General features: G+C 35.1%; 1 protein-coding gene across 2 annotated transcripts; it reads right to left on the bottom strand.

Moving 5' to 3' along the window:
* Positions 1-9,787: 9,787 nt before the first annotated feature.
* On the bottom strand, positions 9,788-11,911 carry LOC124895245. 2 transcript variants are annotated; one of them, XM_047405695.1, is made up of 3 exons: positions 11,781-11,911; positions 11,056-11,571; positions 9,788-10,885 (listed from the first exon to the last, which is right to left on the bottom strand). In XM_047405695.1, exons 2-3 carry the CDS (start codon positions 11,222-11,224, stop codon positions 10,191-10,193), a joined length of 864 nt encoding a protein of 287 aa, XP_047261651.1. In that variant the 5' UTR covers positions 11,225-11,571; positions 11,781-11,911; the 3' UTR covers positions 9,788-10,190. The 2 variants fall into 2 exon arrangements, with proteins under 2 accessions (XP_047261651.1, XP_047261652.1); XM_047405696.1 differs by lacking the exon at positions 11,781-11,911 and having other exon boundaries at positions 11,056-11,746.
* Positions 11,912-13,464: the final 1,553 nt, after the last annotated feature.

The raw sequence follows: 13,464 nt of genomic DNA, 5'->3' as shown, positions 1-13,464 counted from the left end.
GAAGTTTAGGGGTCATTCAAGAAGAAGGTGGACATATACGTGGCACTTGGCGCCAAAGGAAAAAGGGATCTGCGACAGGCCAAGAATGCCAAGCCAGGAGCACTAGATTACCCCAGGCCTCCTTTTCCCCCCTAAGACTTCCAAACTATGATAGATATGCATATGCAGTACGAGGACAAGGCAAGTTTACTTTTTCTAACCTAGCCTTCTAATGTAATCTACCCCATGAATAAGAAGCTACACAATAGATGTGAAATCTGTTGCAACAGTTGGGTATTCTGGTATAACTGGTAGTGGTTCTATTGCAACTTACTATCCATCTGTTGCATAAGTTACGTTGGATTATTGATTAAGAGAACCCTATGAAGTAGATGAACCATCTTTACAATTACTAACCTATTTAAAAATTGTCTTCTTATATCACAACATGTTGATAAAATTCTCTGCCTCATGAGAGAAAGGCAATTAACGTACACCGAAAGCTTATGACACTGCCAATAGGATAATGGACCTCAACTTTTGGAAGAAGCTCAAGGATAAGTACGATCAACTCAATAATGCGGCATTAGAATGAGGTGCGAGACTTGATTTCTTAGCTTCTACGTTGGACTAGCATGAAGAAAAAATGATAAAACATATTAGAGGGGAGAGGCCAAATCCATACGGCAAGAGCTGGACTGAGACAAAGAGCATTCTTGCAGTCATTAGCATGAAAGTCATACATTATTGGGCTGTTGAGATACTACTCGAGGAGGGAAAGATCAATGTTTATGACTGCAATGAACCTTTCATCGACGATGTTGATCTTTTTCTCCTCGTGGAGCCACTGATGAAGCTGTTGCCTATATTGTTGAGGGAGAGTAAGCTAATGAATCATTTTTCAAAGGAAGCGTTGATGAAGAAATCATGGGATTATGGCGGTCGAAACAACGACATGATCCTTCCAAAAAATGATGCTGGTTACGCGAGCAGCTCGCACGCTGTTGCATACATCGAATGTTTGCTGATCGGCACAGAAATGTCTGAGCCAACGACCTTTTTGTGCGACAATGCTGTGGCAAACCTGCAAGAGATCCGGGCTTATGGGCTACTAACTAGACGCTTGGAGCCTATGTATATAGAAGAGCCTGTGAAATAACAATTTCTTATTTCAAGTCACACTCCACTTTACTTTAAATTACATGTACATATAGTGGCAATAGTTTTTTCTGATAGAATGCAAGTTGAGTTTTTTTATAATCCAATAGATTGTTTATCTATTGTAAATATATTTTATCTATTCTAGAAGATAGTTTATTTGTTGTAATAGGTTGGTCATCTGTTGCATTATACCGATGTTATTTCTATCTGATCTAAGTATAATCTTTTGCAATAGAGGGAAAACCTGTTTGATAATTTCCAATAGATGACCTAAATTTTACAACATGTGCCTAAATCTGTTTGATATTTTGCAGCAATTACACGCTTTAATAACCATGTACTCGACAATACCAAACCAGTAGCAAATACACCACCATGAAAATTTTAGCAATTAGGCTTGAAAATCCATGTGTCCAACACCACCAAATCAGTAGCAATAACGGCAACAATGTAGTATCTTCTTGATCGATTTTGTTTCTCTTCAGAAGCCTTGATTTTCTTCAACAAATCCAGATTACACGATTTTCTTGTGAAGGGTGTCGTTCTTCATACCAATCAAAGTAATCGCATCCACTCAATTTTTATAAAAATAAGAACACAATTATAAAATAATTACAAGTCAATAATTAATCAACTAATTAAATAAAAAAATTATTACCTTTAAAATCTTACAAGTAAAAAACTACGACCTGAATTTTGTTGAGTCCAAGAAGTCTTCAATAGAGTTTCATGACCGCACTTACAATATCAAAAATCTTTATCACAAAAAACAATGAAAGATGCGCTCAACATTGTCAAACTCAGTTGGAAAAAATAAAAAAAGATGAAGAAAAGAAAGACCAAATGCAAATAATTTGAAGAATTTGGATAGATAAAAAAAAAGATGACGACGAAGAAGAAGATTTGGGAATTTAGGGTTAAATTTTAGGAAGAAGATGAATATGTAACATATTGGGGTAAAAAAATGACCGTTGGGGGAAAAATCAGACACCAAGTCAGCAAAAAGTGCCAACCTAACATATTTGTACCATTTTATTTTACGTGTTTAAAATGATCATTGTCTACTTGATGCCTATTTTATTTTAGGTGTTTGAACTGAACACTGTCGATGGGTTCCGCATTTTTTATTTCAATTCACTTTTACTTTTTTACATGTAGTGGCAATTTTTATGTCCAATGAAAGTTAAATTTTTATAATGCAACAAATTCTCCATCCGTTGTAACAGATATTCTACCTGTTCTGACATATAGTTTATCTATTGTAATAGGTTGGTCATCTGTTGCATTATGTCAGTGTTTCTATTTAAGTCTATCTGTTGCAGCAGTGGGAAGACCTGTTTGATAAATTCCAACAGATTACCTACCTGTTGCGACATATGTTAAATATGTTCGATATTTTTCAACGGATGTGATGTCTGTTGCAACATTATCAGTTGTAATATTTGAATCTAGTATTCTATTTCAATTAATAAGTTCAAATCTAAGAAAAAATTAAAATTTATAGACAAAATAAAATAAATCAAAGCCTTAAGAAATTAGCTGAAATAAAATCAATGAATAAATAAAATATAAAAAAATTATTATGGGTACAGATCTCAACAAATACATCAACAATTTAAGTATTGATGCCAAGGAGTTCTAAGGAGGGGTGAGGTTATTACTTTGACACACTCAAGCTATAAAGATCTACTCAATATGGACAAGTTGTTCTTTATCCGGTGCTATGAAATTCGGCTTTGCTCATCGTGGATCTTTATTGTCTCTTATGTACGGTTTTTGCACTTTCTATTCTCTGTATTTCCATAAAAAGAGTAGAATAGCATATTATCAATGATGTTCAACAGTAGCTTCTACATCCACCTGGAAATCCAAAATTGATCAATGCTAAACACAGAGATATAATAAAACGAAAAAGGATAACTCATCTGTTCTAGCAAGTCAAACAGGTCTTTCTCCTATTTTAAATTGTCCCAAACAAATTATATTTCTGTTGCAACAATGAATCAACTGATGGGTCAAATTTCTATATGCGGAAGACCTGTATGATAATTTCCAACGGATGAACTATCTGTTGTAACATATGACTCATTTATTGAAACAAATAGGTTATTTGTTGGAACAAATAAAAGTGGTACAAAGAGTTTTTTGATTTGCTAAAATAGATGACATATATGTCGCAACAAGTACTTTATCTGGTGCAACAAGTTAGTCAACTGTTGCAATAAATGCATTTATTTGTCTGATAATTTTTAGCAGATGTGTCATGTGTTAAAACATAAATGTATCTGTTTGTTAGTTGGAAGACATATATATTCACCTTGTTCAGCTCGTGCTGCTCTCCTTTGGACATTGTACATTTCTTAGTGCAATACATAGATAGAGGAGTTGCAATTTTCCTCTTTTGGATGCTTGATAATGCCTTGAAAATCACTTTCCTGCTCCGTTTAGCTTTAATCTCTAATGGAGTGGATGAGAATAAAATCCTCTTTGATGGAATGACACCCCTCTTAGATGTCAATTCCTTTACAAAAGTAGTTAATGCATTAATAGCAGTAATCATTACATCATGTTTCGCCCTACATTCTTGACATTTGCATGCAGAACATTCGCTAGGAGAGGCAAAATCTGTATAACTCGTATGATCATATTCATAATGATTTATTTTAAATACTATAAGAGGAGCATCATTAGTACCAAGAGCAGCACCACTACCACCACCAACAGCTCCATCACCACTAATACCATCAATAACAACAAGCCAACCCTCCAAAATTATTTTTCTTGTAATAGCTGTTGCTCCAAAGAATTCCATTTTTATTCTGTCGATGACCTTAGGGTCCGATAAATATTGAACAGTCATTTTGAAGTTTTCATAACCCCAAGGATAGCTGTTAAATGCCTCAAGATCCTCGGAGAGCTTCATTAAACTAACGCTTATGTTGTTGTTAGCGTCTCTCACCCAAAGAATATTATGTACAAACCAAACCAAGCATAACGACTGTTTGTGCTTCTTTGAAAGTTCTTTACCTTTCAACGCTTTTATCAAATTTTTATTTTTGAAGCTTGGACCAATAATGAATACCAGGTCAGCACGATCACACGACTTACCTTTTCCTTTTTTAAGTGTGCGGGGTGTTTTTTTTGGGTTAGAATAGGTATAACTTGAGAAGGAGGATAAAATTTTAGTCCAGTAACTATGGCGAACTCCTTCCAACTAAAACAAACAGGCATGCCACAGTATTTTATCCACACCTCATCCATCTTATCTTTGTTTTCATACATAAACCTACGCTTGAGAAATTCATATACCATTTTTATTTGAAAACGAGCATTATTGTCCTCCGACAAATCAAGATATTTTCCAAAGCAGTTGTCCCTGAAATAAGCATTTAATTTTTATTCTTGAAGTATTTTTTGAAGGCGTCGGAAGATTTTTCCATGGCTGACTAAACCACAAAATCACCCGTTAAATCTGTGGCTCCATCGCACTGCATTCTCACAGGATAACGATCAATGCTGAAGATTTTGACCAACTCTTCGGTGGAAGGGCTATTAGCATTTGGATCATCTTCTTTGAAATATTCCTTCTCCCCGCGTTCATCATATTCTGCTCCTGATTGAGATAACGCTTGTAAAGCAAGCTCATAGAGTGGTGGATGTAGCCTAGCTGCTTCACTTGTTCCTTTACTTGGACTTGATTTGGCTTCTGTTCTTTTGGGAACCATATTATCTAAAATTAACAGGAATATAAAAAATATATTATAGTTGATTAATGCATCGTTAAAAAAGAATAACAATAAATCTAACAAGCAAAATAGTAAAATAACAGTTCCAACAGATCACTTTTCTGTTGCACCAATTAGTATATCTGTTGCAGCATATAACAAGCCTGTTGCAGTGGATGAGCAATCTTTTGCAATAATACAAAATGTATCACTTATCTTTTAAGATAGATGAATGATCTGTGCAATAGATCACACATTATTGCAACATGAGTGATTTGTCGGAATAGTTAAATAACCTGTTGCAGCGGATGAGTAATCTATTGCGATAATACAAAACATATCACTCACCTATTGAGAAAAATGAATGGTCTGCGTGGCAGATCACACATCTATTGCAACATCATCTGTTGCAACATATGAGTGATCTGTTAGAATAGTTAAATAACCTATAACAATGGCTGAGTAATCTGTTGCGATAATACAAAATATATCACTCATCTGTTGAGAAAGATGAATGGTCTATGCAATAGATCACACATCTATTGCAACATATGAGTGATCTATCAAAACAGTTAACTAACCTACAACAACGACTGAGTAATCTGTTATGACAATACAAAACATATCACTCATCCGTTAGAAAGATGAATGGTCTGTGCGATAGGTCACACACCTTTGCAACACATGAGTGATCTGTTGGAACAGCTATCAACAGTCAATATTATTTAGATTTCTTCCAACATTGGGTCGTCTATCGCGACAGATGAATGATCAGTTAAAAAAATCATTTCTTGGACATGTCCTGTTGGAAGAGTTAATATGATTTTATCCAACAGGAGCTCCATCTGTTGCATCATATCATTAATCCAATGGTTCTTCAGTTGCATCAGATTTTTTATTCGATGCTTAATCTGTTGCAACATGCGGTTAATCTGTTGCATCAGATAGTTAAACTGCTGCATCATATGATAAATATGTTGCATTAGATGATTAATCTGTTACATCAGAATTGTAATCTGATAGTTCCTCTGGTGCATCAGATGGTTTATTTGTTGCATCATCTGACAAATCTATTGGATCAGATGGTTAATATGTTGCACCAGATGGATAATACAAAAAATAGTAGCATGATTTTGTTCAACAGAAAAACAACAATATCACCATTTTTACCAAGAACAAGAACAGAACAAATCAACCCCAATCGTTGTTTTCTTTTTATAAACACAAACAACAAAAATCAAACTTCGAAAAAAGGCAACAAACAACAAAAAATCATAATTCACTTTGGAAAGAGAAGAGAAGAAATAACAGAAATCAGGGTTTTGTTCAGACCACATTTCAAATTAAAGCAACAAATATTAAAATTGTTAACCAATATTATAAGAGAAGTTAGCTCAAGTTCCTCATTTTCTTCAAAACTAAAAAGACCATAAATTTTTACTTGTGAAAGAAGCAAAGGAACGATGATGAATTCGAAGCTGTTGTGGCCGGAGAGCAAGGTTGTCACGTCGATTGAAGGTTGAAGAATTCAAAGCTCTTGTGGCCGAAGAGCAAGACTGTCACATCGATTGAAGGTTGAAGTCGAAAAGGAACTTGAAGCCCAACTATTTGTCATCGGATGTTGAAGTCGCCAAGGATTGAAAGGAGAAATTTGCAGAACTGCTGGTTGGGAGAGAGTTGAGAGAAGGTGGTGAGAGAGAGAGGAGAGAGACTGGTTGATTTGAATTGAAGAGGGGTGTGGGTTGGGTTGATTTATATTTTTAAAAAGATTAGAAAGTTTTGAAAATATTAATCAAGTCTACAATTAATTTAATCAAATTTCCTAATGATGTTTGACCATTTAAGTTGGTCAATGTCATCAATACTTAAAAACAGCTTTCATTCAATTTTCTTTAGAAACTGAAGTCTTTTTTTAATTCTGATCCAAAGGTTAGGCCTGCCATCTTGATCATTCTTCAGTGAAGAAGGTGTCATGCTTCATCGTGACTCTAGTGTCGGCTAGTAAATTAATCAGCGACTTCATTTACTGGACTTTTCTGAAACAGTTAATTAATTTTGACACTTTTTCCCCTATTAATCTCTGAAGTAAACGTTCAAATAAATATATCCGATCATCTTAGCAAAGCTATACAGTTGGCAAAATTGATACTCTCTCTTGTTTTATAATGGAAAAAGTCATCATTTCCATCCCATAATAAAATTATTTTTTATCTTAGATCAAACATGATGTATAAACGGAGTAACATTTTGTATTTTGTCCGTTCATTTTTACATGTTCACTATATTAAAATAGATGTCTAACAATGATTATTCAATTTAAAAAATTAATAGATAATTTATTCATCTTACCCTTAGTTATTAATTACAATCATTACTCAATATAATATTAAATTAATTATATTCAAAAGGTAACATGATAAAAATTACCCCATCTTTATTATTTATTAACCTATGTGTCAAGTCAATAATAGACAACCAGTGGCGGATCTACATACATTTCAGTGGGTTCATCCAAACCCCCTTCATGGGAAAATTATACTATTTTTACACGATCAAAAATATTTTTATGTATATATAGTAGAGGTTGAACACCTTCGATTAGTCCGTATATTTACTTTTCAGCCCTCTCAGTGAAAATTCTGACTCCGCCATTATAGACAACTATAATGAGAGGAGAACTACTTCTCAAAAATTAATTATTTAAGTTAACTTAAATTAAATTTTAATATTAAAAAATAATTAAAATTATCATCAATTATTTCTCATCATATTTAAAGTATATTATAAAATATTAATTACAATTTTGAATCTCAAAAAACTAAAAGTGACACAAGTTAAGACTAAAGAATATTGATTTGTGTGAATAAAACAGGGAAAGCCAGCCAACAACTTTTATAGATCATGGCGCCATGGATGGTGGTATTCCATTTACTTTAATTTTACTAATATAATAAAGCCTCTAGTAATTCTTTATGAATCTTTGCTGAAATAGTGTACCTTTACTTAGCTATAACCCCTCCAGGAAACGTATAACCAAGACAATTATTGAACATATGCAAATTAAAGGTTCAAATTTCAATCCACCAAGCCATCCCTCTATGAAAGGTACACCAAGACCATTATTGAATATCTGCAAATTAAAGGTTCAAATTTCAACCCACCAAGCTAATTAACCCTCAAAGAAAGGTACCAAGACAATATTGAGCTTATGCAAATTGAAGGTCCAAATTTCAATCCACCAGGAGCATATATGCAAAAGGATTAATTCAAGAGAAGGCCAGTACTTTATATATTCCTTCTTAATAGGTTGAGATTTTGTTATGTGCTATCTCAAGATGACTCTGAGCACCTAACTTTGGATCAAATGGTTAATTGATTCCTTCTTCAGGTTTAGGATCGATCTTCAACCTCCTGCTCCTGTAAGTGAAATGAATATGTTTTCTCAGTTACTCAATAATTATTGTATCTTCCATGTCAACAAGTTCGTCACTAATCTTCGTTTTTTCTTGCACGTATGCATGTAACTTATCCACCATGCATGAGCCTAGTGGTTCTAGTAACGCTGCTAAACCTAAAAATTATTAGTATCAAGATTTAACTTCGTTATTGGTTACTATAATATTTATACAAAGGTTATTGCATCAGGTCCTGAGGGTTTAAGATGGATTTTAAGTAGTTGGTTAGAAGTTGAAAGTTTTAATGGATAAGAATAGACTTCTATCAATATTTGGCAAGATAAATTCGGTTTAGTGTTTTGATGGTTCTATTGATGATATAGACATGACAGTTGCTAGTCCTCGAGGCAGTCAAATATGATAGCCCTTACGGCGGTCGAACATAATGGACATCGAATGTAAGTGCCCTTAGCTTGCAGCTCCTGGACACAGTGGTGGATGTAGAGCAGAAGGTGTGGATTCCCGGAAACCCACACCCGCTATCGTAAGGCTTAAAATTACATAGAAAAATCGTCAAAAGTTATAAATATTAATAGGTGTGAACTCATAACTAAACCAAGGGATAGCTTAGTGGTAGGAAAGGAGCCCTTGGGAACCCACAAGTTTGAAATTTAGGATCCGCCTCTGCCTGGACATCGAGGTAATCTAATGTGACTGACCTTGCAGCAGCGCACAGAGCGTAACGTTCATTGTGGTAAGCGGATATAACTGCCCCTGCGGCGCTTGAATGCAAGTATGTAACGGTCAATACAATATTTGCACATCTTTGGTATACATGTAGCTTACACATATTCTTCAAGCGTTAGACTCGATCCTCTGGCCCTGCATGTTATTTCGGGTAAATCCTGCACATCATCATCCTACTACAATCATGTATTGAAATGGGCAATGGGCCCGAAGAATACCCAAACAATTTTACCTTCCTCGGTATACTGGAAAATTGGGCTTTCGACACAGGGAAGACAAGTGTTCATATATCTTAGTCCATAACCCCACCACTCACACACACAATATATTCTTATTGATTTGTTGCAGTAAAAGTTTAAGAAGTTTCCACTTTTTAAGTGTGTGTATATATATCTCATGATCTAAAGAAGTACCTTAATTTATTTGTTACCTATTAGCAATTGGTTAATACGCATTACAATCAGACAGGTTAAAGCATAAAGGATAGAGGGAATGATTATGTAACAGGTCTTCTCTTGCAATTTCCGTATGCATACAATATAATTAATCAGCTTTGATCCATGTGATGCTTGTAATATGAGATTCTTGGATAAATGGTGAATGATTAAACTGGATTCCATCTTTTGCAGAAGGAATAAGCAGGGGGAACGATGATTTTGCTGAGCGAACGCACAAGGAAAAAACCACACATACAATAAAAATAGGCACTCTTCACACTATTACAACTCACAAATTCTCAGAAAGCAAACACGTGCATACTACTCTGCCTTCACGAAGAAATAATACAAAGAGTATTTGTATGTATTCTCACTTGAATGGCAGTTTAATCTTGACCCGCAAAACTGAAGATTTTCTCTTCTCACACAACTAACTTAGTACACCAAGGACACGAGCTAGCTAATCCTCCCAAAAGACTGGCTACAAACTTATGTATGCAATACAGAATTGAACTTTTTTTTTCTGCTTTATGCATCCAGTATCCGAAACCCATCCTACTGATGCGGATTCATGCCGTGTACGGCCCCACCGAAAGGGAGAAGCTCTTCCTATATGGAGTTCCTCCAATCCCCTAGGTCGAACCCAAGACCTCTGGTTAAGAGTGGAAGTATATTATCCTTCCACACTTTTTGGTGCTTCAATCAGAAAACATACGCACGCCGCACGCTCTCATCTAACCATGACACTAATTATCATCATGATCCGGTTCAGGGACATCATCGAAGAAACGTCCGAAATCATAATTGTCCATTTCCTTAGGGATGTCTCCAAAGTCGGCCCAACGATCCAATGGTTGCATCATGTTCAATCCTGGTTCACCAGTTACATCGGACACTCTGCGGTTCCCGTAACTGGACTGCTTATCAACAACATTGATACCTGCATCTGCATCTGCACATGCAGGGTGTTCATTCTCCTCCACGTAAATATTGCTTGGATTTTCGTCCATCTGCGAATCAGCTCTGAATTGTTCCGTCCCAGCTGGCGTATTGTCATGGCTAATTACCTCCATGTTTCTTGCGATTACCGAATCCAACTCCATCAACGGTTGCACTCGTTGTACAGCTCCGCGTTCAGTCGTCTCTTCTGGCATTATATGTTGGCTCTTTTCCATACTAGCCACCTCTAGGTTGCTTGGACCGGAAGAATGTTGCGTTTCTTGGTCATCTGACGGTTGCACTTCTTGGTCAGCTCCTCCTGCAGGGTATTCATTTCCCTCTATGTGCCACAGCCGATCAAGTGTGGAACTGGATTCTCCTATTCTCATCCTCTTGTGCCTCGCAGCTTCACCATTTTCAAAGCGATGCAGAGTTGAAGGCGCAATAAGTATAGGGGAACCGTAGAATTTTTTGTGATAAGTTTTCACAGTGCTCACTGAAGCTGCATGCAAAAAGGAAATTAATATAATAGGAGTATTTGAAACATGCATACACCTCCAAATATATATATATATATATATATGCATGGCTTTGAGAAAGTATATAATGTTGGTAAGCATACAATTTTGTTTAAACAAAATTCTAACATATAAAATATCCTTAATTACGTACCTCCTATGATGGTCGCCATCCATTCATCTCTTGCAGTCGCATTAAGCTCCTTGTGCACAGCTTCATACGCCATTATGAATCCATCTGGATTCATATTTATCCCTTTCCCTTGACTTTTTCTACCTCCTTCATTTCCCATGCCAGAAAGGTCCACATCTCCCATCACCATGTCAGAAAGGTTCACATCTCCCGTCACTTGATTATGCGGTACAACATCAATAACGAAGGCGACAGAATGATCAGGCTTCCAATTAGTGATAAACAATTCTATCACTTGCTCATCTTGTATCGATCGGCTTTGGACCTCTTTGTTTTTGCTTATTCACGGAGTAGAGATGATAATTACTTCCAGCAATATCATCCCTTTTAAACATTTTTATTATTGACCTCCGCATTGCTTCAATTGTAAATGGGGGTTCAAAAGGGAAGATCCAGATGATCCTAGGTTTTTCAGACCTTGCGCTAACAATTCGAGTTTGCCGGAAGAAGCTGAACCAATGGTGAATTACCTACAAACTGTGCACCACGAAAAGTTTGAGATGGTATAATAGCTTAAAATACATATGATACCTATGTAATGTGTTGTATCATGTTTTGATGATGACTAGTTGATATTGAACTATTGGAGGACTATGTATTAACGGTGCTGCAACCCCCACGTTTTAACTTAATGAACCACTAGTATAATTACTAGTAGGTAATACTAATTAGTCAATGCTACCTACCACTGTGGGTTCTCGCAAAATGCTTGTTCGGCCCATTATGATTCTGTGTAGCTTCTTGGATTTGATAGTCTAAGTATACCACCTTTTTTCCTTTGTTTGCTGACCTCTCCAACAAATTTGGTTGATCATGTGCTGCAAACGACGACCCCAGTTCCTGATTCAAAAATTTGAAAGGCATCACTTATAGCATTAAAGAAACTATCTAAAACATGAAAGTCCAATATATATGATCTTCTAGAAAGAAAGAAATGCAATCTGGTGCATAATCGCAAAGACATACATACCGACTGAAAAAAATGTCCACCGTTGTTTGACGTTCTCAAGCCAAATTTCTGCAAAAGGAGTGTCAATTAACTTTAGAAACCCTTCATTTATGAAGTGATCTAAAAGTTGAAACTATTAGAGAAAGCATATTTGTATTAGTCAAATGTTTTCTCAATACGCTCCATCACGTGTTGGCCTAACTATTACTTATAATAATACAGAATATAATTTGGGCAAATTTCCTCGGACGATTTTTACCCCACATACAGTTCGAAAGATACTAGTTCAAGTGCATTATTTTACTTCTTCCAAAAGTATAGTTTAAGAAAATAATAAAAAGACTACTAAACTTTTGGAGGGGCCTTTTATAATAACAATAACAACATATACATTGTAATCTCAAGTGTAATAAAAAGGGGGGGAAAGGTAGTCGGGCTCGGGTTGAGGTTGAAAGTTGAGGCTCTCATCCTGGATTTCAAGTCAGGATCGGGTCAAAGTTGGGTCTTGGATCTTGAGCTAGGTTGGATCAGGCGGGTTGGGGGTAGTAATCAAACCTCAAGGCTTGAGTCGTGGTGGATGGCAGAGGAGGGATGAACTTGACTAATGGTGGGTGGACCATTTGAAAAAAAATTAAGTCAAATTCGGTGGGTCATTATGTTTAGAGCCTGTTTGGATGAGCTGAAAAAATGGCTGAAAAAAAGTTTTTGAAAAGTACTTTTGAAAGTGCTGAACTTATTTTAAAAATAAGCAGTTAAGTGTTTGGATAAAAGTGCTGAAACTGAAAAAAATTATTGATGAGTTTGGTAAATAATGTTTTTAAGCACTTTTTTAAAATCAAAATGACTGAAATATCCTTATAAATGTTAATAATATATATAGTTGATTATTATTAATTTTTATTACAAAAATGATTCAAATTAAAATTAATATATATATATTTTCATAAATGACTATTAATTTGTGCGCTAAAAAAATATTGTTTTAAAACTTTAAGTGTTGAATGTTTGTGTTTGAAAAAGATAGTTATATATTAAAAGATTATAATCCATACTCACTCACTCCGTCTCAATTTATGTGGTATCTATCAAATTTCGAGATTCAAATAAATCTATTTTTTATCAAATTTATAGTGAAATTATTTGACTCTCGCAAAATAAAAACTATCACATAAATTAAATCAAAAATAATTTATTTATTTTTTAAATTATGAATTGTGTAACAAGTAGTAGTAGGTATTTTTTGTTGAAAAGAGAAAGCTACAGTGACATAAATTGGTTTGTCAAGAAAAGAGAGTCCCAACGCAGTAGGCCAACAAGGTAGAATTGGAATAAGCAAAAAAATATTAGGACACAAATGTAATTTCATTGGTCAAACTTAAAAAATTATAAGCTGAAAAAAAAAAAACTATCATTTGCAGCTT

Source organism: Capsicum annuum, unplaced genomic scaffold, assembly GCF_002878395.1.
Source record: "Capsicum annuum cultivar UCD-10X-F1 unplaced genomic scaffold, UCD10Xv1.1 ctg80848, whole genome shotgun sequence".
Taxonomy (NCBI): domain Eukaryota; kingdom Viridiplantae; phylum Streptophyta; class Magnoliopsida; order Solanales; family Solanaceae; genus Capsicum; species Capsicum annuum.
Note: the sequence above shows the minus strand (reverse complement) of the source record. Positions and strands in the feature narration are given on the sequence as shown.